Below are 27,099 nucleotides of genomic sequence, written 5' to 3' on the forward strand. Positions count from 1 at the left end.
AAAATTAAATAAAACTAAAAATTCAGTTCTTCAGTCATTCTAGCCACATTTCAGGTGCTCAAGAGCCACATGTGGCCAGGGGCTAAATGTATTGGGCAACAGAGATATAGAACATTTCCAACATTGCAGAAAGTTCTACTCTACAGCCTGCATTAGAGTAAACAAGTTTCAGGACTTCTACCTGTGCTCTCAAGTTCATTCCTTGAGGCTTCCAGAGGGAGAACTGGAGCAGGACGGAGGAAGGGGCTAAGTCACAGCTCCACCACTCACTGGTCTGTTCCCCTAGGCAAGTTAACCTCCCTGCACCTTAATTTCCTCATCTGCAAAATGGGCTTGATAATGGTAATAATCACTGGAGGGCTACTTTGAGAATTAAATGACATGATGCATGTGCAAGCATTTTGTAAACTCTACAGTGATATACACACTACATTTTTTGTTCCATTCCACTTCTCCACTAACAACAAGCACACTTATTTAAACCCCCTGGTTCACCACTGAATTCGTTCCAAGTATTCACTTTCCTTTGCGGTCCTCAGTCTGCTTAACCTCGGGTGTTTGTTTTTTGGAGGGCTGGAAAGTTTTTTGGGGGGCAGTTACTGTTCCTCCAGTAACAGTAATGACTGGACAACAGTAATGACTGTTGGAGTCACTGTCTCCAACAATGTTGTTATGTGTACATAGATTAGGGGATCTTCCCTGGATTTTTGTTTTAATAGGTAAAAACAATGTCTATATCTATACATTTATTTTGGGATGACCCCAAAACACATTCCCATGTAAACCAATAAAATAAAATTTTGGGAATATTATCATTGCTTGTAATGCCTGGTCTCCAGACAAACGTCTATATTTTATGTGAGAAAAAAAATACAAGCTAATAGAGTCTCTTCTTTGATAATCATCTAAGAGAATGTAGGAAAAAAAAAAAAAAAAACACTATCAGAAAGGAAAATGGCACTCCTAGTAGCATCCCCAGAACCTAAGCCTGAAATCTGAGCTCAAATCTGAGTTCATGTGTTACTCTTGAGGCTCTCTCCTGAGGTAGAGGTACCCATTTGATTAGTTTCCAATAAATGAGTAGAGGAATAAGCATGCCAATGACTTTGACATGATACTTCCTGAACAGTGTGAATCATGAGGAGATAAGGGAGTGAACAGGATTCCAGGCAGGGCTCAGGAAAGGGACATGCCAGACCTCAGTAGCTTAGACAGCAAGTCACATGGATGAAATAGTGGTGAATTTATTTTTTTTAACCTACCCAACTTTTAGAAAGTAGTATTTCAAAATAAAAATGCTATGAGGCATGGCGGAATCAAAACTACTGCTTCTGGCCCACCAAGAATATGCAAATAGGGACTTCCCTGGCAGTCCAGTGGTTAAGACTTTGCCTTCCAATACAGGGGGTGAGGATTCAATCCCTGGTCGGGGAGCTAAGATCCCACATACCTCGCAGCCAAAAAACCAAAACATAAAAAACAGAAGCAATATTGCAACAAATTCAATAAAGACTTAAAAGAAAAGAATATATATATATATTTTTAAGTCATGCAAATATTTCAGCATGACATGACCACCCTTCTTCACTTGTACTTGATTTGCCTTTCCAACAGAAGGTCTTATGGGCAAGCAAACCCTCTTAAAAAGCTTCCCCCCACACACATTAGTCAATCTGGCAGAGCCGACCATAAGGGTAGGGGCTGTTTTATGCTTCAAAGAAATTTAATCTATTAGACCACTTAGAGGCTAAATGCCTCACTTGGGGGTGTCAGAGGAACAGGTGGTGTGGCTCTTCCTACCAGTAACTGCTCCAACCCGGCGCCAATCACATCCTGCAGGTTTGTTTTGTCCTCTGGGCCCACAGCTTGTTTGTACTGCCACTTTTCAGGCACGAAGGGCCACTTCATTTCCTTTGCTTCCTGGATCAGGGTTCTTAACTCGCTGGGGAGTGAAGCTGCAAAGGTCAGAGTTCAGGTAAGGAAATTGCAGTCAAAGAAAAGGCTGTTGAGTTACCAATGTTATGATGAAGCACCTCAGTGGCAAAAAAATTTTTCCTACCTCTTGCTGGCTGGCCTAACCTGGTGGTTCTGACTCAAAGAATAATAGCAAAAAGCTATCTGTCAGCGGTGGCCCTGGTCTACTTCGCCCTACGGGTAAATTGGGGTAGTCAGGCATTAAAAAAGGTTTTAGCAGGAAGTAAAGCACTTCAGTGACTATCTCTGCATGAAGAATCAGAGAAAGGAACGAAGGAAATATTATTTTTCCTGTAAAATGAGAACGGGACTGAGATGGAATGGCATTTGGGGCTTGTGGCAGCTGGGTAATGCAGAGAATCAATCTGTACAACCTCTTTTTTCTCCTCTAAGACCTCACCTCACCTCAGACTTTCCCTGTGGACTACATTTGAATATAGACAATGGATGCAAAAAACCCATATCAATTTATTATGAAATGGCCTTGTTTCACATTAGGAGATATAGTTAATCTCTTAATAGACATCAAACCTAGTTAATTATATAAGTCAACAATCTCCTATCCAAACTTGGGAAACCCAAAAAGCTCTGCAAACTAGAAGGTTTTTTTTAAGTTTGGCACCTGAACCAGACTTGAATTGACTAGAGGCTATTTATAATCTTGTTATAGTGAGATTAGTCAACATTTTGTTCTGAAAATTTTAATGTTTGACTATAGATGCTGCCCCAGCTTCTACTGGAGTGTTAGTATAACAGACGGTATATACACCATACTTCCCTTTCTAACATTTGAAAAAATTCTGAATTCTGCAGCACATGTGACCCCCCTCCAGGGCTGTGAATAAGGTATCATGGACTTGTATATATGACGGCCAGCTATAAATCTCCAGGTGCTTGTCTTGCAGATATCTCAGACTCAACATATCTAAAACTGAACTCATCACCTTTTTTCTAAATATTGTATTTCCCTCTCTGTTTTCTATTTTGATGAATGCTACTATCATTCACTGACTCACCCAAGTCTGAAACCCAGAAGTTGGTCTAGACTTTTTGTTCTCTCTTCCTCCCTGAATCTAATTGGTTATCAAATTCTGTGGATCCTAAAATCGATTTCTTCCTTTTAATTATCAGTAATTCTTTCCTGAATCATTGTTTTCTATCTCCCCCCATCCATTTCATCTTCCAAACCGTTAATTCCCATTTTGCTAAAAACAAGATGGACCAGGCCATTGCTCTGCACAAAATTCTCCAATACTTTTGCACATCCTGTCCTCACTGTTTGCACTGCCCTCCCTCAATTGCCTCATGACCAAGCTCAGGCCCACTGACTTCATTCATCATTCAGTGCAGACACTGCCACTTCTCATTAGCCCTGCCATGATCTCCCAGTGGAATTGAGATGTCCCTCATGAGTGCTCCCAAACCCACAGGTGCATGCTCCTTTCAGCGTTCATCCTACTGTTCTCTAGCCACATCTATCCTTTCATTGAACTGTGGACTGTCAGCTCCCTGAAAACTGGCATCACATCTTATCACTTTTGTAAATCACACCATGATGGTTAAAAGAAAGATTAGTCTCATGTTTACTCTCTGAGACATGCTAAATAAGACAAAAGAGATATGACAAAGAGAGTGAAAAAAAAGAAGAGAAGGAAGAAAAGCTAACTCTGCCTTGGTTCATGATGTCTTCTTGAGTCCTTGCCACCAGCTGGGCAAATGTAAGGAAGTCTCCTGAGGGAAGGACTGCTTGGCATTGAGGGGATAATGCATGGGCTATGTCAATGAAGGATCGATCTGGACTGACTACTAAGGATAACTTACAAGTATCACACTGAAACCATTGTCCCCCCACTCCCTGCCCCATTCAGTAACCCAGAACTACTGAGCACCCTCTGTGCAATGGCACTCCCCCAGTGAAAGCAAAACCACAAGGCTGGAAGCCTATGTGGTCACAATCTCCTCTTACCACCACTGACATAATTTTAATCTCTGAAAATGTTTCCAATATACATATAGAGAAAATTTCTTAAATGATATTTCTAAATAGTCATGAATAGGATGACTATTCAGTTCTGTTTGCTTAGGACAGTCCTATGTAATCATAGTGTACTTATTAATAGTGCTCTTTCACTCTCAAAAGTACTTCAATTCTGATAAATTATTTGGATACTCTGTCCATGAGTGTCAAGCTCAGGAGTCAAAGGATTAGTTAAATGACAACAGAAATGTGATTTCTGGATTCACAGAATTTCACTGTATTTTGGCAATGAATAGCTTTAAATATTTTCAAAATTTCTTCGTGATGATATATTTGTCACAAATCCTTTTTTCCTCCTCATACCACCCTTTCCGTACAGATCGTGCCAGAACGTGCATAGTCCACTGGGGAATACTGAAATAAAAGATGCCTCTGAAGTATGTTTTAAAAATATATCTCTTTTTGGATTTCAGTTCCTTCTCTATCCCAGTGGGTTAGAGTTGCTAGGACTAGTCACCCATGCTGACTATGACAATTTCTGAAGAAAAAGGATGGGGTTGAGAGGAAGAGGGAAAAGAATAAAACCCACAGTGTTCGTGTTCGAGCCTACCAGCTGGTCCTGTCGCCTTAAGTGACCCTGTACTAATGCCTTTCTCTGGGAGCACATGCGGGTGATGACATCAGTGGCGGTGGCAGCCCGACCCGTGAGCTAGAGCTGCTCAGAAACCACCTGCCGAGGGACAGGCTCCGTGTTCAGACTGTGTCCAACCACACTGATGGCACTCGGGTGGACCACGCAACATGCAGTGACGATGGGCGAATGCTGAGTTTGTCAATGGCTCAGCACAGGGTTCCTCCGCCATTGGTTTACTGGATTCAGCCAACCCCAGCAGTCCACCCCTGACCGAGCAGTAGCCTCCTCTGCCTCTCTGGTCACTTACTTCCCCAAGCAGCTTACCTGAAGGGCCATGGCTAATTGAGTGATTTTGCAGTCGTGATTTGCCTTATCTGGAACTAAACTGATTATTTCTCCTATTCTGTGGCACTTGGGAAGAAAAAGAAAAAGAAAATCCTTCCCGAATGAGGGCTCAGAGTCTTCACTAAGGAGAACACAAAGCTTAAAGGAATTTGGGCTGAAGAGACAAAGGACATGATGTAGTAAAAGGAGAAGAGAAAAACTTCAGGAGAAATAACAGAACACAACGCACTGCCCCTGGGGAGAACCAGGACCAGCACTGGAGCAAGCGAAGTTAGACTCTGATGTATCTGGCTAGTAAAGAAAGAAAACACTAAGGCTGTGCAACAACTGGACATGGGGCATGTTATCTGGAAAAGAGCCTGGATGACAGGTTACAAAAAATTAGACTTCTAAAGGCACCTAAAAGTTCTCTTATAAAAATATATGTGCCTATATACAAGAATGTGGGAAAAAGACTCTCCTAGAACCTTTTCCCATTACATAATCAACAACAACAAAAGAGATGGGGAGTGTGCATTTTATATGGGGATCTTATTTCTGTAAAGAATAGCAAATGACTAAAAATACAAAGAAAAATATTAAAAGCACATAAAAGGGACACACTGATAGAAATGAAGGGAAATTTATCTGAATGCTAAAAAGAAATCTAAGAAGGCTGCCTCTTCAAAACTGGCTAAAGAAGAAATCAGAATTGCTTTAACTTTCTAGACTTTGTGATTGAAACTTCCCAAACAATGACTCATCTAAAACTATGAACGGCACAAACTATGAATGAGCAAAAAAGCCAAATTCTTAAACTCTGATAATGATGCAATAAGTATTTATCAGTATGAGTGGATTTATTTTAAAAATGGCATGTAAATACAAGATAAGAAAATGTACTGATGATCAAAAAAGAGAGATGGCACTGATGAGATGACATATTTGTGGAAACTGTAGAAGTCTATGGAAACTGATGAGGCACAAAAGCCTAGTTTGAAAAAAAAGTATGTGCCACCATTCAGAAGTTGCTTCAATTTTTTAATAATTGAAATTTACGTGCACCAGCCCACTTGGACCCTTTGTTCTTCTTGAACTAAACTGTTTCTTGTGGCCTCATGTTTACTGAAGCTTAAAATTAGAACTGACAGCAATTCACTGCAACAAAGTGGGCTTCCTCCCCTGCCCGTCCACCCACAGCCCATGTCCCATTCATGCCCTAGAAATCCACTCATCTCTCTGTGGTCATCTGCCAAGAGAAGAAAAATAGGGCAGAGATGAGAATGTGTTGTTCAGACAGGGGAAAGGAGAGCAAACCTGCTGCTCCCCATTCCCCCCAGCACCTCCCATCAGGACCTCACCTCTGCACCGCTGGTCCTCCCTCTTGTCCTCCTCTAACACATCTGACGCCTCCAACAAGAGCTGGTCCAGCACTTGCTTGCACTCTTGCAGTAGCACAGCTACAGCTTTTTGATTATTCATGATGATTACCCTCCCTCGATGATGAGTCGAGTGTCCCTGGGTCTACGGTGATCAATTACCTAGGAGAAGACATCGATTCTCAATAAAAGAGCCCCTTCAAGCCTGAGGTACCTGGTGAACAAAAGAGGGGGAAAGATGATTAACTGAAGCATCATCAATTATCTGTAAGACTCAAGCAGGGAGGGATAATAGAGCAAACACATGAAAATACATGACAGCCCCTGAGGGCTTTCTTAGGGGAGTGTGTGAAATTACTGCAGGGCCTGGTCTAGATGGGCAGCACCTCGAAGTCATCAGAGAGCAGAAGGGAAAGGGTCCTGGTGCAGACCTGGTTACCCACAGTGAAGTCAGTGGAATCACATGGAGCCAAATGAAATGAATATACCCTATGATTCATGTATCTTCTGAATACCTCATATCAGTGCCTCTGGATCCCAGGGGCACCACACTTTCTTGCCTCTCTGGAAGTCTACAGGAAGCATCTGGCTAACAGCTCTAATATTCAGACACAAGCACATGGTAATATGAAGTTTACCACTCTCATAACCCACTGCTGATTTCCCCTGTGCAGTATTCTTTATGGTATTTAGCATCATATAATTTGGACCAAAATAGGCAATGACAGATGCCAAATTTAAAGCTCTTCACTGCCAGGCACATTGCCAAATAAAATAAAGAAATGTAATCCCAGAAAACCCAATTTCCTAGATCTATCATATGGATAGATCTACTTATATCCCATTTAACACATATACAGCTGAGAGACTTCTTATATGAGTATACTGTAATGAGCTATTGCAGTCAAAGTAATTTCAGGAACAAAATAACCCACTGACTGTACAAAAAATGCCTGACAAATACTGAAAAGTCTCTTGATTAACAAATATTTTTTTTAATTGAAGTATAGTTGACTTACAATGTTGTGTTAGTTTCTGGTGTACAGCAAAGTGATTCAATTTCATATATATACACACACACACACACATACACAAACACACATATATATATATGTTCTTGTTCAGATTCTTTTCCCTTATAGGTTATTACAAAATATTGGGTATAAGTTCCCCGTGTTATACAGTAGGTCCTTATTGTTTATCTATTTTCTATATAGTAGTTTAACAAATCATTTTGCTTGTTTTCCTTTTATTAAAGAATGTACATTGTAAACAAAACAAAGGAAGTTATTCTCTTTCTGAATTTGCCAGAATAGACAGTGGAGCTGCTGTCTGGTTGTGACACTCTTGTATGGCATGTAGAATCAAAGAAAGAGAATCTGAAAAGGAAGAAAGTACAACAGATATATGATCTACTCCCTCTGTTATCTAGCAGATCCATGAAACACAATATTTCACTGTTTTAGTAATCATTAAAACTATTAAACCAGTGAATTATTGTGTTGATGTTGGGGAAAATGTGCTCTGCTACACAATGGCCTCACTTTAAGAAGCTGGTTTTGAATCTGAAATAGTAAGAAAGCATTTTTCTATCTTTTATCTATTCTATGACTTAACAGGAACAGAAAATGAAGGATGAGCTGTGAAATCTAAACTCTGTAATTTTCATTCTAACCTGAATTTTATCCTCGCTGTACTTTAGGTTTTCATTCACACACAGGCAGACACACACACACACACACACACACACACACACACACACATACACACGTAGAAGTGCCAAAGCAAAGTTTTAGGATGCAACAGACTTGTTTCATGAAGACAATCATGTACTCGTTGATGAAGAACACAAGCAGAGTTTTCATACAACAGTCTTGTTACTTGAAAGAGCATTTACATAAGTGAAGTCATGAAATTAGTTACTGGAAGCATTTAAACATAAATATAAATTTAATCTCTATTCTGTTTAAGATGTTTCATAGAGTATTCCTGCATGGATTGGGTTGTTGGACTAAATGGTTTTCAGTGTCCCTTTTAGCTCAAGTGTTTATGTCAACGTTTTGTGGTACAAGCTGACCATTAGCTTGCCTTTCTATGAAAAGAACTAAACAGTAAGGGCTGGTCAGAGAGTTAATCAGTAGACTAGAGTGAGCAAGAGGCCATGTAGCAATGATAGCCCATTCCCACCATTCCCTGAAAAAGGGAGATGGTGGCTATAATGGAAGGTTAGTATGGAAATTGGGAAATGCAGTTGGTGGATGAGAAAGTTAAGAACAAACTTTGGTTGGAATGAGTAACGGGTGAGTAGGACTCTCACTTTTCTTCAAGTCCTAAATTAAATCAAGAAGGGAGTTCACTTTCCCAGGATCCTTTTTATAGGACTTCATATAGAAATAGAGGTATAAAAAGAAAATATGAAGAGTCATGCACAAAGAAATAAAACTGCACTATAATATAATTTTAATAGCACATCACCCCTTTGTCTAAAGGCTTAATGTTTTATTAGTGCTGTATCATCCTCTTAGGGTAGACAGTAGTCTTCCATTATAAATTTTAACTGCTTTGTTTCTGTTAATATTTTAAGCAGAGAGAGTATGTAGTAAAGAAAAGACCTAGAAATAGGAAAACTAATATACATAATAGTGCTCAACAACTAATTCCACTTCATTCTCTACTATTAACTATTTGTGAGACCTCTGAGTTTCACTTTTGACATGCACTTTTCTCATCTATATTTTGAGGGGATTGGTTGGGAACAATTGTTAAAATGTTTCCAGGTCTTAAATTACATACTCAGCAGCAGTTTAGATAGACCAGGTTGTCTATCTAAAGAATAGATAGACTAAAGAATATCTGATATTTATTTACTGAAAAATTCCTGGCTCTTTTCAGAACCTTAAGTGTAATATTTTTATGCACACTCTTCTCTGTGGGTTAGAAGTATGGGCTTGAATCTTACAGGCTGATTACTAAATATTCTTCTTTGCTTTTGTTTCCTCACTTGAAACCCTGATTCCTGATGCACAGGATCATAAATCTCTTCCTTTTGTCTAAGTGCTGTGAAAGAGAGGTAAGATACATGGTTTTGTGAGGGCAAACAACAGGACTTGACCTAAGCATTTGGGTAAGGATAGGGCAGGTCAAGGGGGGCTTCTCTGAGGATGTGATGCCTGAGTTAACCTCTGAAAGAGGAACAGGGCTTAATGAAGTTAAAATGGTAGGGAACAGTCCTAACGTAGAAGGAAATATAGAGGGAATGAAAGAAGGTCAGGTTGGCTGAACTAGACATAAAAGGAGAAAGCTGACATGAAGTGATGCTGGAGAGGTAAGCAGGGACTGTGGAGGGCCTTGTGTGCCAGGTAAGGAATTTTGTGTTTAGCCTAAGAGTCACAGAAAACTACTGGTAGCAGTAGGAACACAACCAGATTTACATTTGGGAGTGATTATTCTGTTTTGAACGTAGTTTGTATATAAGGGGGCAGGGACGAAGAGGGTGACTGCAGGAAGATCAGTTAGGTACTTATTGCAATAATCCAGGTGAGAGATACAAGGACTTTGGACCAGAGTGATGATATCAGAGATATGGAAAATTGGACAGATTTGAGAACTGTTTAGGGAGTATATGCACTGTTGGTGTTGGATGGCTATGAATGGTCTTAAGGATGAGTCCCAAATTTCTACCTCACCATAGCTCAAAACTGAATAGATGATGTTAGCATACTTTGAGACAGGGAACATAGACAAGAAAAGACATAAATACACCTTCTACTTCTAGCAATATAAGGAAGCTAAATCATACAGTTCAACATAAGCAATCAAATTTTAACCAAGAAAGCATGTCTAAAACAGAAGAGATTTCCAAGATAATGAATGTTTATTACTTGTGACTTCCCAAACTATACCAAAGATATTCTTTATACTTTTTGAAAGTTATAGCATTTCCCCCTTTCCCTGTAGAATTCAGGAGAGACAATAAGAAGAAATATTGTAACATGAGAAACACTGTGGAATCCAACCATCTGTCTAGACTTGTATGGTTCATTGTTAGGCATAACAGAGGCTGGAGCCCAGGAAATTTTCCTTCAGGCAACAGTCCCGCTGAAAATTTTGGTCAGCTTCATTTATAAAAGAATCATTTTCCATTTTAACACATATTGATTTTTGCCCCCCTGAACTGTGATGCTCTGTGAGCTATACATTATTTCTAAATTGGAAAATGGATGTTTCCCAATATTTTTTATAATCTATGAATTACTTTTTTCTATTTTAACGTCCCCCCATATATTTTTTCTTTAAAAATCAAATAGAAAGAGAACAGAAAAAGCAAACAAACATGCAAACAGATAACTCTAGAATAAGTTAGAATCATACTCTAAGGCACACATGCACACACATAGCCAAATGGTTATTTGTTCATACACTCTGTGTTTGATTTTGGCATATGAATACTTTAGTTTTATTAATGACTAAGAATTTAGCTGAGTAGCTGATTTACAGAATAACTGGCAAGTCAGCCATCATTAGAAAGAAGCACATCAGTGGATTATTCAAAGCCCCATTTCTTTTGGCATTTGTGTTTAAGTTTTTTTCACTGGACAATCAGTATACTTATTAGGGGGTAAATTAGGGAAAATAAAAGAACTCCAAAGATATTCCATGGTCTACTGGCTGCCACCTTTGTAATAAATGACCAGCCAACTACTGAGAATCCTTAGGCTTGAAGATGTGGGGAAGCATAAAGAGGTAAAAGAGATGACTCCTACTGTCAAGAAGTTTACAATGTAATTAGAGGAATAAGACATAAATATATAAAAAATGAACTATTCAAAGCATATCACACATGATTGTATTCTAAATGCTCTATTTAAATTACCTTTGTTGGAATTTAATTAATGGTTGGTTGAATTTATAAGCAAGTTTAAAGAGCTCATTTAATTCATATGCACATGAATAATTATACTAAAAGTACTGTTTCATCTACATTCAAAATTATGTACCACATTGTTTTTAGGAGAAAATATATTCTGGTCTCCCACATAGAACAACAAGAATAAGTTTCTCTAATCAGGCCCCAGCAATGACAATCCAGCCTTTCCCACCTTTTCACCCTCTTCTGAGCAACACTACACATCAACTCTGACCATATTACCTCTTGCACTGGTTGGTGGTCGAAATGGGTAAATAAAAGGAGAAAAAGAAATCTGACTGGAGGGTAATACAACTGTGCAGCTTGGTTAGATACGTTTGGGTGACAGCCATTTGTTAGCATTTTAAAACTGCATGAAAAGGGAGAAGGAGAAGGCAACTTCTAAGCCACAAAAAACCTGAAGGGTAGACTTCTCTTTCTAGCAGTATGGAAGACGATATGCTCTGACCAACATTCCTGCTGAAAACAACTAAAAATGCTGGAAAAGTGTGTTAAAATATCTAAAATAGGGCCTCCCTGGTGGCGCAGTGGTTGAGGGTCTGCCTGCCGATGCAGTGGACATGGGTTCGTGCCCCGGTCCAGGAAGATCCCACATGTCGCGGAGCGGCTGGGCCCATGGGCCATGGCCGCTGGGCCTGCGCATCCGGAGCCTGTGCTCTGCAGTGGGAGAGGCCGCAGCAGTGAGAGGCCCGTGTACTGAAAAAAAAAAAAAAAAAAAAAAAAAATCTAAAATATATCAATGAAATGGCAAAAAAGGAAGGACTACTCAGAAGACAAAAATCAAGTAAAAGCTGGAACCCAGAAAGTTAACACAGAGGCTAGCGTTTGCCTTGAGTGTATTTGCCAAACACTGTGAGTTGAAACTGGTTTTCACTGTTTTGGAACATGGGAGGATAGGAAATAAAACCAAAGGCCTACCCAGGAGGGAGTAAAAGAGGAGACTCCCCCCTGCATAAAACTGAGATCCTAAAAGGTTGCACTTTTAGTGTAGGGGTGAGCTAAAAATATATTCTCATCTTCTTCCCCTACCTGCCAGGAAAATTTTCTGTGGCAAATCATGCTGCTTCAAGGAGGAGAACAAAAATTTTTCCCTTGCAAATTGGAAGGCACAGGTCTGCAAAACTGCTGTCTGATAATAATTATTATTCTTTTAATAGATTTTATTTGCTTATTTATTTATTTATGGCTGCGTTCGGTGTTCGTTGCCACACGTGAGCTTTCTCTAGTTGCAGCAAGTGGGGGCTACACTTTGTTGTGGTGCGTGGGCTTCTCATTGTGGTGTCTTCTCCACTCTTGCTGTGGAGCACGGGCTCTAGGCACATGGGCTTCAGTAGTTGTGGCACGTGGGCTCAGTAGTTGTGGCTTGTGGGCTCTACAGCGCAGGCTCATTAGTTTTGGTGCACAGGCTTAGTTGCTCTGCAGCATGTGGGATCATCCTGGACCAGGGCTTGAACCCATGTCCCCTGGATTGGCAGCCGGATTCTTAGCCACTGTGCCACCAGGGAAGCCCCATCTAGCTGATAATTATTTTTAAATAAACTATTTACAAATGAGCCCAGGTTGGTGGTTTTCTCAGGCAACTGGTGCAATGAAACAATCTTCTCTAAAGGAATCTGATTTCAATCCAAGTTTCAAAGACTGTCACCTATAAAATACCAAGAAACATGAGCTCCTGGTCAAAGCTCACAAAATGCATAAGATAAAAAGAAACAATGAATGAAAGCAGAAACAACAGATAGTAAAATTAGACCTACAAAAGACTATAGATAATGGAATTATCAGATATATACTACAAAATATACATGTTTAAAGAACTGAAAGAGTAATGTTGAGTGTATGAGTAAAGAGCAAGAAACTATAAAAAGGGACAAGCATATTGAAAAAGAATCAAATACAATTTCTACAAACAAAAAACATAATAAAAATTTTAAATTCAGGGCATTGGATATATTTGACAAAATATTAGCTCTGGCTAAAGACAGAATTTTTGAACTGAAAAATACATCAGAACACATCACCTAGAATGCAACAGAAAAAGACAAAGGGATGGAAAATACAAGAGAGATTAAGAAACACAGAGGACTGATGGAAAAGCTCTAACATATATTCAGAGTCTTAGATGGAAAGAAGCTGAGGAAGCAGAAGAAATTTGGAGAGATAATGACTAACAACTTTTAGACCAGGAGAAAGACAATAATCAAAATTCCCATAATACTCAAGCAGGATAAATTAATAAAAATTCATACCTAGAAATATCAGAGTGAAACTAGGTAACACAAAAGACATAGAGAAGATCTTTAAAATGGCCAGAGAGAAAAGACAGATTATCTTCAAAGAAATAACAATGAATTTATAGATAGCTACCTAAAAGCAAGAGTGGAAACTAGAAGACAGTGAAAAGATAGCTTTAATATGCTAGGAGGGGAAACCATGCAAAATAAAAGTATTTTAAAATAAACATCAACAGTTCCAAACATACCTCTATAGTATGTACTTTAGATAAAAGGAAAGTGGTCACAGATGAAAGGCTTGAGATTCAAGGAGAAGTAATAATCATAAAAGTGGTAAGTTACTGGCTAAGTATAAACAACCATTGATTGTATAATGCTACAGAAACAATGTCTGTCTTGTGGATGAAAAAAATAGAACAATACACATACAAACACCCACAGCATATATGTCAGGAGGAAAGTGAGCGACATTAAAGTTTTCTAAGATCCTTGAGTTGGTCAGGAGGAGTGGAGGGATTAACTTTAGACTATGATAAAATGTCTAAGACAATCCATAAAAAATTAAAATAAAACATATAACTTTGAAACTAGTGAAAGGAAAAAAAAAGAAAACAACCAATCTAAAAGAAGGGAAGAAAAAAAGAAAATCAAGAAATATACTTCTAAATGACTCACAGGTCAAAGAAGTCACTATTATGGAAATTAGAAAATATTATAATGGAATGATAAATACTACATATCAAAATGGAATTCAGTCAAAGTGGAACATAAACATATTAATGCTTCCAATAAATACACATGGGTTAAATACTACAGTAAAATGATAATGATAGACTAGATTAAAAAATAGCTACATGGGGCTTCCCTGGTGGCGCAGCGGTTGAGAGTCCCGCCTGCCGACGCAGGGGACACGGGTTCGTGCCTGGTCCGGGAAGATCCCACATGCCACGGAGCGGCTGGGCCCATGAGCCATGGCCGCTGAGCCTGTGCGTCCGGAGCCTGTGCTCTGCAATGGGAGAGGCCACAACGGTGAGAGGCCCGCGTACTGCAAAACATCAAAAAAAAAAAGCAAAAACAAACAACAAAAAAAATAGCTACATGGATTTAGGTAAGCATAAGAATATGGAAATGTTAAAAGTAGTAAGATGAAAAAAGATATAGAAAAATACTAACTAAAAGAAAGCTGATGTAGCTATATTAATATCAGATAAAACAGACTTTAAGGCAAAAGGCATTAGAACTGATGAAAAGGTCACTTCACAATGATACATAGTTCAGCTCACCAGAAAGGTATGGCAATGCTAACTTTGCATATATTTAGTAGCATAACTTTAATATATATGAAACAAAAATTGAAAGAATCATACAGAAAAATATGCAAATACATAATAATAGTGGGAAAATTTAACACACTTCTCTTAGAAGCTAACATATTAAGCAAATGAAAGTCAGAAATGATATCATTGATTTGATCAACAGAATTGACCAACGGATCCAATAGATATTTATGAAACAGCATACTCAACAGTAGCAGAATACACATTATTTTGAAGCATACCTGGAACATTTACAAGAATTTAACACCTGCTGTGCCATAAAAGAAATCTCAGCAAATTTCAAAGGATTAATATCAAACAGATGACATGAACTAAATAACAAAAGAGAGGAGGGCCCTGAACCAAGATGGTGGAATAGAAGTACGAGCTCTGGATCCCTCCTGTGAGAACACCAGGATCACAACTAGCTGCTGGACAATCATCAACAGGATGACACTGGAACTCACCAAAAAAGATACCCCATGTCCAAAGACAAAGGAGAAGCCACAGTGAGATGGTAGGAGGGGGGCAATAACAACAAAATCAAATCCCATAAATGCTGCGTGGGTGACTCACAGACTGGAGAACACTTATACCACAGAAGTCCACCCACTGCAATGAAGGTTCTGAGCCCCATGTCAGGCTTCCCAACCTGGGGGTCTGGCAAAAGGAGGAGGAATTCCTAGAGAATCAGACTTTGAAGGCTAGTGGGATTTGATTGCAGGACTTTGACAGGACTGGGGGAAACAGAGACTCCACTCTTGGAGGGCACACATAAAGTAGTGTGCACATCGGGACCCAGGGGAAGGAGCAGTGACCCCAGGGGAGACTGAACCAGACCTACCTGCTAGTGTTGGAGGGTCTCCTGCAGAGGCGTGTGGTGGCTGTGGCTCACCGTGGGGACAAGGACACTGGAAGCAGAAGTTCTGGGAAGTACTCCTTGGTGTGAGCCCTCCCAGAGTCCGGCATTAGCCCCACCAAAGAGCCTGGGTAGGCTCCAGGGTTGGGTTGCCTCAGGCCAAACAACCAACAGGGATGGAACCCAGCCCCACCCATCAGCAGTCAAGCAGACTGAAGTTTTACTGAGCTCTGCCCACCAGAGCAACAGTCAGCTCTACCCACCACCAGTCCCTCCCTTCAGGAAACTTGCACAAGCCTCTTAGTTACCCTCATCCACCAGAGGGCAGACAGAAGAAGCAAGAAGAACTACAGTCCTGCAGCATGTGGAACAAAAACCACATTCACAGAAAAATGGACAAGATGAAAAGGCAGAGGGCTATGTACCAGATGAAGGAACAAGATAAAACCACAGAAAAACAACTAAATGAAGTGGAGATAGGCAACCTTCCAGAAAAAGAACTCAGAATAATGATAGTGAAGATGTCCAGGACCTTGGAAAAAGAATGGAGACAAAGATCAAGAAGATGCCAGAAATGTTTAACAAAGACCTAGAAGAATTAAAGAACAAACAAACAGGGCTTCCTTGGTGGCGCAGTGGTTGAGAGTTCGCCTGCCGATGCAGGGGACACGGGTTTGTGCCCTGGTCTGGGAGGATCCCACATGCCGCGGAGTGGTTGGGCCCGTGACCCATGGCCCCTGAGCCTGCGCATATGGAGCCTGTGCTCTGCAATGGGAGAGGCCGCAACACTGAGAGGCCCACATACTGAAAAGAAAAAAAAAGAACAAACAAACAGAGGTGCACAATACAATAACTGAAATGAAAACTACACTAGAAGGAATCAAAAGCTGAATAACTGAGGCAGAAGAACGGATAAGTGACCTGGAAGACAGAATGGTGGAATTCACTGCTGTGGAAGAGAATAAAGAAAAAAGAATGAAAAGAAATGAAGACAGCCTAAGAAACGTCTGGGACAACATTAAACGCAATAATATTCACATTATAGGGGTCCCAGAAGGAGAAGAGAGAGAGAAAGGACCCGAGAAAATATTTGAAGAGATTATAGTCGAAAGCTTCCCTAACATTGGAAAGGAAACAGCCACCCAAGCCCAGGAAGTGCAGCAAGTCCCATACAGGATAAACCCAAGGAGAAACATGCCGAGACACATAGAAATCAAACTGGCAAAAAGTAAAGACAAAGAAAAATTCTTGAAAGCAGCAAGGGAAAAAGGACAAATAACATACAAGGGAACTCCCAGAAGGTTAACAGCTGATTTCTCAGCAGAAACTCTACAAGCCAGAAGGGAGTGGCATGGTATACTTAAAGTGATGAAAGGGACTAACCTACAACCAAGATTACTCTAACTGGCAAGGATCTCATTCAGATTTGATGGAGAAATCAAAAGCTTTACAAACAAGCAAAAGCTAAGAGAATTCAGCACCACCAAACCAGCTCTACAACAAATGCTAAAGGAACTTCTCTAAGTGGGAAACACAAGAGAAGAAAAGGACCTACAAAAAACAAACCCAAAACAATTAAGAAAATGGTCATAGGAACACACATATCGATAATTACCTTAAATGTGAACGGATTAAAAGCTCCAACCAAAAGACACAGGCTTACTGAATGGATACAAAAACAAGACCCATCTATATGCTGTCTAAGAGAGACCCACTTCAGACCTAGGGACACATACAGAGAGGATGAGGGGATGGAAAAAGATATTCCATGAAAATGGAAATCAAAAGAAGCTGAAGTAGCAATACTCATATCAGAAAAAATGGACTTTAAAATAAAGAATGTTACAAGAGACAAGGACACTACATAATGATCAAGGGATCAATCCAAGAAGAAGATATAATAATTAAAAGTATATATGCACCCAACATAGGAGCACCTCAATACATAAGCAACTGCTAACAACTATAAAAGAGGAAATCGACAGTAACACAGTAATAGTGGGGGACTTTAACACCTCACTTACACCAATGGACAGATCATCCAAACAGAAAATTAATAAGGAAACACAAGCTTTAAATGACACAATAGACCAGGTACATTGAACTGATATTTATACGACATTCCATCCAAAACCAGCAGATTACACTTTCTTCTCAAGTGCGCACGGAACATTCTCCAGGATAGTTCACATCTTGGGTTACAAATCAAGCCTCAGTAAATTTAAGAAAATTGAAATCATATCAAGCATCTTTTCTGACCACAACACCATGAGATTAGAAATGAATTACAGAGAAAAAAACGTAAAAAACACAAACACATGGAGGCTAAACAATACATTACTAAATAACCAAGAGATCACTTAAAGAACCAAAGAGGAAATCAAAAAATACCTAGAGACAAATGACAATGAAAACGCGACTATCCAAAACCTACGGGATGCAGCAAAAGCCGTTCTAAGAGGGAAGTTTATAGCTATACAAGCCCACCTCAAGAAACAAGAAAAATCTCAAATAAACAATCTAACCTTACACCTAAAGGAACTAGAGAAAGAAGAACAAACAAAACCGAAAGTTAGCAGAAGGAAAGAAATCATAAAGATGAGAGCAGAAATAGATGAAATAGAAACAAAGAAAACAATAGCAAAGATCAATAAAACTAAAAGCTGGCTCTTTGAGAAGATATACAAAATTGATAAACCATTAGCCAGACTCATCAAGAAGAAAAGGGAGAGGACTCAAATCAATAAAATTAGAAATGGAAAAGGAGAAGTTACAACAGACACCGCAGAAATACAAAGCATCCTAAGAGACTACAAGTAACTCTATGCCAATAAAATGGACAACCTGGAAGAAATGGACAAATTCTTAGAAAGGTATAACCTTCCAAGACCGAACCAGGAAGAAATGGAAAATATGAATAGACCAATCACAAGTAATGAAATTGAAACTGTGATTAAAAATCTTCCAACAAACAAAAGACCAGCACCAGATGGCTTCACAGATGAATTCTATGAAACATTTAGAGAAGAGCTAACACCCATCCTTCTCAAACTCTTCCAAAAAATTGCGGAGGAAGGAACACTCCCAAACTCATTCTATGAGGCCACCATCACCCTGATACCAAAACCAGACAAAGATACTAAAAAAAAAAAAATGACAGACCAATATCACTGATGAATATAGATACAAAAATCATCAACAAAATACTAGCAAACAGAATCCAACAACACGTTAAAAGGATCATACACCATGATCAAGTGGGGTTTATCCCAGGGATGAAAGGATTCTTCAATATACACAAACCAATCAATGTGATACATCATATTAACAAACTGAAGAATAAAAACCATATGACCATCTCAGTAGATGCAGAAAAAGCTTTTGACAAAATTCAACACCGATTTATGATAAAAACTCTCCAGAAAGTGGGCATAGAGGGAACCTACCTCAACATAATAAAGGCCATATATGACAAACCCACAGCAAACATTCTCAATGGTGAAAAACTGAAAGCATTTCCTCTAAGATCAGGAACAAGAAAAGGATGTCCACACTCACCACTATTATTTAACGTAGTTTTGGAAGTCCTAGCCATGGCAAACAGAGAAGAAAAAGAAATAAAAGGAATACAAATTGGAAAAGAAGAAGTAAAACTGTCACTGTTTGTAGATGACATGATACTTTACATAGAGAATCCTAAAGATGCCACCAGAAAACGACTAGAGCTAATCAATGAATTTGGTAAAGTTGCAGGATACAAAATGAATGCACAGAAATCTCTTGCATTCCTATATACTAATGATGAAAAATCTGAAAGAGAAATTAAGGAAACACTCCCATTTACCACTGCAACAAAAAGAATTAAATACCTAGGAATAAACCTACCTGGGGAGACTAAAGACCAGTATGCAAACAACTGTAAGACACTGATGAAAGAAATTAAAGATGACACCAACAGATGGAGAGATATACCATGTTCCTGGATTGGAAGAATCAATATTTTCAAAATGACTATACTACTCAAAGCAATCTACAGATTCAATGCAATCCCTATCAAATTACCAATGGCATTTTTAAAGGAACTAGAACAAAAAATCTTAAAATTTGTATGGAGACACAAAAGATCCTGAATAGCCAAAGCAGTCTTGAGGGAAAAAAAGGAGCTGGAGGAATCAGACTCCCTGACTTCAGACTATACTACAAAGCTACAGTAATCAAGAAAATATGGTCCTGGCAGAAAAACAGAAGCACAGATCAACGGAACAAGATAGAAAGCCCAGAGATAAACCCATGCACCTATGGTCAACTAATCTATGACAAAGGAGGCAAGGATAGACAATGGAGAAAAGACAGTCTCTTCAATAAGTGGTGCTGGGAAAACTGGACAGCTACACGTAAAAGAATGAAATTAGAACACACCCTAACACCGCACACAAAAATAAACTGAAAATGGATTCGAGACCTAAATATAAGACCAGACACTATAAAACTCTTAGAGGAAAACATAGGAAGAACACTGTTTGATATAAATCACAGCAAGGTCTTTTTGATCCACCTCCTAGAGTAATGGAAATAAAAACAAAAATAAACAAATGGGACCTAATGAAACTTCACAGCTTTTGAACAGCAAAGGAAACCATAAACAACACGAAAAGACAACCCTCAGAATGGGAGAAAATATTTGCAAAGGAATCAATGGACAAAGGATTAATCTCCAAAATATATAAACAGCTCATGTAGCTCAATATCAAAAGAAAAACGAACCCAGTCCAAAAATGGGCAGAAGACCTAAATAGACATTTCTCCAAAGAAGACATACAGATGGCCAAGAAGCACATGAAAAGCTGCTCAATATCACTAATTATTAGAGAAATGCAAATCAAAACTACAGTGAGGTATCACCTCACACCAGTTAGAATGGGCATCATCGGAAAATCTACAAACAACAAATGCTGGAGAGGGTGTGGAGAAAAGGGAACCCTCTTGCACTGTTGGTGAGAATGTAAATTGATACAGCCACTACTGACAACAGTATGGAGGTTCCTTAAAAACTAAAAATAGAATTACCATATGATCCAGCAATCCCACTCCTGGGCATATACCCAGAGAAAACCATAATTCAGAAAGACACATGCACCCCAATGTTCATTGCAGCACTATTTACAATAGCCTGGTCATGGAAGCAACCTAAATGCCCATCAACAGACGAATGGATAAAGAAGATGTAGTACATATATACAATGGAATATTACTCAGCCATAAAAAGGAACGAAATTGGGTCATTTGTTGAGATGTGGATGGATTTAGAGACTGTCATACAGAGTGAAGTCAGTCAGAAAGAGAAAAACAAATATCGTTTATTGATGCATATATGTGGAACCTAGAAAAATGGTACAGATGAACCAGTTTGCAGGGCAGGAATTGAGACACAGATGTACAGAACAAACGTATGGACACCAAGAGGGGAAAGCCACAGGGGGGTGGTGGTGGTGGTGTGATGAATTGGGCGATTGGGATTGACATGTATACACTGATGTGTATAAAACTGATGACTAATAAGAACCTGCTGTATAAAAAAATAAATAAAATAAAATTTAAAAATTAAGAAAAGGGCTTCCCTGGTGGCACAGTGGTTGAGAGTCCACCTGCCGATGCAGGGGACGCGGGTTCGTGCCCCGGTCCGGGAAGATTCCACATACCACGGAGCAGCCAGGCCCCTTTGCCATGGCCGCTGAGCCTGCGCGCCCGGAGTCTGTGCTCCGCAATGGGAGAGGCCACAACAGTGAGAGGCCTGCGTACCGCAAAAAAAAAAAAGAAAAAATTAAGAAAAAAAATATACAGATGACACTGTATGGCCAAAATTCAATTAAGTTGGTAATCAATAATGAAAAGTTGACTAGATAAAAACCCTTATATAAATGAAAATTAAGAAATATGCTTCTAAATAACTCACAGTTCAAAGAAGTTATCATTATGAAAATTAGAAAATATTAAAATGGAATGATAAGCACTACATATCAGAAAGTGTGGAATTCGGTCAAAGTGCAATGTAGAAGGACATTTATAGCCCAAATACTCATAACAGAGAAAGAAAGAATTATGGAAAATTAATGAGCTAAGCTTATATAACCAAAACTAAGGAAATGAATAGAAAAAGTAAACTAAAAGAAAGTAGAGGAAAGAAAGAAAAAAAAGAGCAGAAATTAATGAAATAAAAAAACAAATAATAGGAAGATCAAGAAAATAAAATTCAAAAGACCAATGAAATTGACAAATTACCAGTAAACTTGATTGGGCAAATAAATCCAATCTTTTGCAAAATATTTTTAAAATCAGCAACAAATGGCTAGAAAATGTAATTGAATAAAAATATACCATTTACAATGGTATAAAATATGTAAGTTATAATAAAAACAATATATGTGTATATATAAAGTACCTAAGAATTATTCTAACAATAAATATGCAAGACATTTAGAGAGAAATTATAAAACTAACTTCATTGAAAGATATTAACGAAAATCTAAATATATGAGGAGATACCCCATGTTAGTGGCATGGAAAACTCAATATTATCAAGACATCAATTTCACCAAGTTAATCTAAATTATTAATGCAATTCCAAGCAAAACAAACAGCTCTGTGTGTGCCTGTCTTTGTGTGTATCCTTACAAGATGATTCAAATTTATGTGGGAGAACAAAGTTCAAGAATAATCAAGATACTCCTAGTGAAAAATAACAAGGGAGGAGAGGGTGTGTCACACCAGATGTCAATAATTAATACAAAATGACATTAAATGATACAAAAATTACTGGCACTAGGATAGACCAAATGGATCTTCTAAATTAATCAGGAGCCCAGCAAAGGACCCACGTACATATGAAAACTTGATTTATTACAGAGCTCAATATATGACACTGAGCTAATTGTTTTTTTAAAAATCAATATAGGGACTTCCCTGGTGGTGCAGTGGTTAAGAATCCACCTGCCAATGCAGGGGACATGGGTTCAAGCTCTGGTCCAAGAAGGTCTCACGTGCCGCAGAGCAACTAAGCCCGTGCATCACAACTACTGAGCCTGTGCTCTAGAGCCCCCATGCCACAACTACTGAAGCCCTCATTTTTGGAGCCCGTGCTCCGCAGCAAGAGAAGCCACTGCACTGAGAGGCCCACGCACCGCAATGAAGAGTAGCTCCCGCTCGCCGCAACTAGAGAAAGCCTGCACGCAGCAACGAAGACCCAACACAGCCAAAAACAAACAAACAAACAAATAAATATGTTGTTTGTTTTTTTTTTGCGGTACGCAGGCCTCTCACCGCTGCGGCCTCTCCCCTTGCAGAGCACAGGCTCCGGACGCGCAGGCCCAGCGGCCACGGCTCACGGGCCCAGCCGCTCCGCGGCATGTGGGACCCTCCCAGACAGGGGCACGAACCCATGTCCCCTGCATCGGCAGCAGGACTCTCAACCACTGCGCCAACAGGGAAGCCCAATAAATAAATATTTTGAAAAAATGAATACAAGTCACAGACCAAAAAGTGAAAGACAAAACCATGAAAAAAAAAAAAAAAAGACAAAACCATGCAACTTTCTAAAAGAGAATACCTAAAAGAGAATATCTTTATGAGTTCTGGTTAGGAAAGAATTTCTTAAACACTTGCAAAAAAATGCTAATTATAAAGGAAAAGACATATATTTAATTAACTGGAAACATGAGTTTCTGATTAGTAAAAAGTCATCAAAAAAGAAAGTGAAAAGAGAAGTCACAAACTGGGAGAAAATATTTGTAAAATATGTAACTGACAAAAAAATTCTATCCAGAATGTGTAAAGAATTCCTATAAACCAATGAGAAAAGGACTAACCACATAGTAGAAAAAGAATGAGCAAAATAATTGAACGAAACTTCACACAAGTAAACATGAATGGCCAATCAACTTATGAAAAGTGTCCAACCTCATTAGTAATTTGGAAATATATATTCAAACCACAATGAAAAAACATTCACAACTTCTTGATTGGAAAAAAAATGTAAGTTGGATAACAGTTGTCAAGAACAGTCAGTATTAGTTACTCCCATCCACCACTGTTTGGTATTATCCAGTAAAATCAAAGATGCACACACACTATGACCCAGTGTCACTCTTAGGCATATACTCTAGGGAAGCTCCTGGACCTGTGTCAACAGGACATGTGTAAGAATGTCCACAGTGACAGCTTGTAATAGCAAACAAACAAAAGGAAACAATCTGAATGTCCATCAATATAGGAGAATGAATTAGAAAACTGAAGTACAGTTACACACTGGAATAGAATAAGCAAACGAATGAATTACAGTTACATTACAACATGGATGAATCTTCGAAATAAAAAAGGAAGTCACAGATGAATACATGCATAAAATTTATAAACATTCACAGCTAAACAACATACATAGGATACAAATATATAAGGTAAAATTACAAACAAAAGGGAATGATAAACTAAAAACTAAGAATAGTGGGGACTTCCCTGGCGGTCCAGTGGTTGAGACTTCACCTTCCAATACCGGTGGGGGTGCAGGTTCGATCCCTGGTCGGGGCGCTAAGATCCCACATGCCTCGTGGCCAAAAAACCAAAACATAAAACAGAAGCAATATTGTAACAAATTCAACAAGGACTTAAAAAATAAAAATAATAGTGGATTTACTGAGGGAAGAGTGAAGAAGACGGGAGGTAGGTATACGGACACAGGAGATTTCAAAGAAAGTGATAGGTTCTTTTACTTAAATTGGTTGTTTGATCTATGGGTATTCACTGTGTTCTGTGTATATTACACCTATTTTACAATTTTTTGATATCTGTTTGACATTTAATGAAAAAAATTAAATATAATAAAATGGAAACCCAAGTCTAGGAGTATTGCGTAGGTCCGAAGTCAGTTCCCACCCACAGGGATGGAACCACTGATTCCACTGAAAGACAGTAAAAGACAGGATTTCAGAGCAGGGAAGGGCACTTGCACAGGGACTTTTCAAGGGTAGGATTTGGAATAGTTGAAGAGAAGATAAGGAAAGAAATCTAGTTGGGGAATGAAGTGAGCAGAGGCTTCAAGGAAGAGATCCTCCTCGTGTTGGGAAGTCATGACTATGCATAGGCTACTGAAGTAACTGATGAGACAGGCAGCTTGAACCATTAGTTTAACAAACACTAGATTGCCCAGAAATTCAATTTATCTTTCACTCCATTTATAAAGAAAATGGAGTGTGCTGTGATTTTAAAAAAAAAGTGAAATAGATTTTAGAAAATTCCGTAAGTGAAAATGAAGTTCTTCGCTATGGCTTTTTTATATCAAGATTTCCAGCCTGAGGGCCACACCTTGTTAAAATGGGAGACTGGAGGCCAAAGCTGCCTCTTCCCTCTTTCTCTCTTGCTAATGTGCCCCACCCTCTCCAGTTCCCTGCAGCTGAATGTGTTTATCAAACTTGACTGCACAGGAAAGTGCAATGAGAGTGTTCCGGGTCACAAACGGGTTACCTGCCGGCCTCAGGAAGAAAGAAGAGGAAAAAGAAAAGGCCACAGTTGCAGGGTTTGTTGCTCATACTCCCCGGCTACAGTTACCTACTTCATCAGCCATGGTGACATCTGATGAACTATTAGCCTAGCCCCCATGGCTAGAAGAGCGACATCTCAGGTCAAGGTGAGTCAGGCTTGCCATCTGGTCCTGCTCAGGGCTCCTGTGCTTATGACTACCAAATGGTCCTGCTAGGAGAGTTTTCTTTGTATTTCTGCGCCTCAAAGAAGAGAAGAGCACTCCCATATACCGACTCCATTATGTCCCCAAATCCAGAGCTGCCATGATACTGGGAGCCATTTGCAGAGTAGGAAAAAAATTTTTTTTAATTAATTAATTTATTTTTATCTTTGACTGCATTGGGTCTTCATTGCTGCACGCGGGCTTTCTCTAGTTGTTGCGAGCAGGGGCTACTCTTCGTTGTGGTGCGTGGCCCTCTCGTCGCGGTGGCTTCTCTTGTTGCGGAGCACGGGCTCTAGGTGTGCGGGCTTCAGTAGCTGTGGCACGCAGGCTATGTAGTTGTTGTTTGCGGGCTCTAGAGCGCAGGCTCAGTAGTTGTGGCGCACGAGCTTAGCTGCTTCCCGGCATGTGGGCTCTTCCTGGACCAGGGCTTGAAGCTGTGTCCCCTGCACTGGCAGGCGGATTCTTAACCACTGCACCACCAGGGATGTCCTGGAAAAGTGATTTTTATAAACTTTGGAGGGCCTTCAATCTGAGGCGTATCCTCTGGGAAGCAGATATTGTCTACCCAAACTCTAGGTAAAGAATTTGAGCCATGAAGAGGGGGTGAAGAGGCAGAAGGAGGTCGAGTAACTTGCCCAAAGCCCCATGCAGAGATCAGGTAAGAATTCAGGGTTCTGACTTGTCCTCAAAACACACCTGCTCCCTTTTAAATAGACATTAGAGTTCTGGAGATAAACTCAGCAAGTGTAATTTGCTAGAAGAGAAACAGTTTTCTTTTAAAAGAGAAATTTCTTTAAAAGAAGAAATGGAGTAGTCTGTGCTGTGGTGGATGAAGCAACTGAAATGCTGTTTATTCCTACAGAGTCAGAATGGCAAAGCTGCTGGTAGTCTCCAGGGACGGAATAGGAGGAAAGTCCAGGTGATGGTGTGGTATGTATACGCAAATGGCATGAAGCGTACTGTGATACAAAATTGCCAGGGCTATGAAGCATTATATACTTCTGATGAGGCCAGCAAATGTGAGGATTAAGGTTAACTCTGCAACAAAATATGTTCAAACCTGTTATCTATAATTCCCACAGCCAAGAGAGTTATTTTACAAATAACCATGTACATTTTGAAGTTAGAGATAGCCCACAAAGGAGCAGTCTGTATTGGAGAAAAGGGATGAGGGGGCTCTGAAACTGTTGCAGCAGAAAAATGAAGGTATTGAAATGAAGAACTGCAGTTTCACTGTGATGGTCTTCAATAGGCAGCCAGACGAAGCACTTGCTCTTTGCAGTCAGGGTTCTTGGGTTTCAATTTCAGTTCTGCTACTTGCTAGCTGAGCAGCCTTAGGCAAATCATGTCTCAGTTTCCTCATCTCTAAAAAAGAGGTAGTAATAGGACCAATCTCCCAGAGTGTTAAAAGGATCAATTGAGTTAATATTTGTAAAATATGAGGAACATTACCTAGCATGTAATAAGTGCTTTGTAGGTATCAGTTACTGTTATAAATAAAGTTTTCAAGAAATAAAGTTTTATTTTTAAAGGGTCACCCAGTTTCTCCTTAGTTTACCTTTTATTTTTGGATTTGGTTTCCTTGTTGGCTTCATTAGCATTTATGGTTTTGAGAAAGAAAATTGCGTGACTATGCAAAGTCTTCAGGTTCTTGATATTTTTCCCAGTATAAAGCCATGTAATAAATGGGATTATCACCTAAATAATTCTCCAGGTCCACATTCAATTAATGAATAGACATGCT

The 27,099-nt window shown here is 39.3% G+C and overlaps 1 protein-coding gene across 10 annotated transcripts in view; it reads right to left on the bottom strand.

Annotated features, from left to right (window-relative positions):
* The window catches only part of ALPK1 (alpha kinase 1), a 142,318-nt gene that overhangs the window by 63,608 nt on the left and 51,611 nt on the right, over positions 1 to 27,099 (bottom strand). For 6 of the 10 annotated variants that reach the window (XR_004350053.1, XM_032633015.1, XM_032633017.1 and 3 more), the window contains 2 exons: positions 6,272 to 6,503; positions 1,801 to 1,955 (listed from right to left, as the gene is read on the bottom strand). Coding sequence is in view for 5 of the 10 variants with exons in the window: in XM_032633015.1 (XP_032488906.1) it covers positions 1,801 to 1,955; positions 6,272 to 6,392 (276 nt within the window). In the remaining 5 variants the exon portion in view is untranslated. The remainder of the gene's footprint in view (positions 1 to 1,800; positions 1,956 to 6,271; positions 6,504 to 27,099) is intronic. The other 4 variants (XM_032633019.1, XM_032633024.1, XM_032633022.1 and 1 more) reach the window with 1 other exon arrangement.

The sequence above is a fragment of the Phocoena sinus genome, chromosome 5 (assembly GCF_008692025.1).
Source record: "Phocoena sinus isolate mPhoSin1 chromosome 5, mPhoSin1.pri, whole genome shotgun sequence".
Classification (NCBI taxonomy): Eukaryota; Metazoa; Chordata; class Mammalia; order Artiodactyla; family Phocoenidae; genus Phocoena; species Phocoena sinus.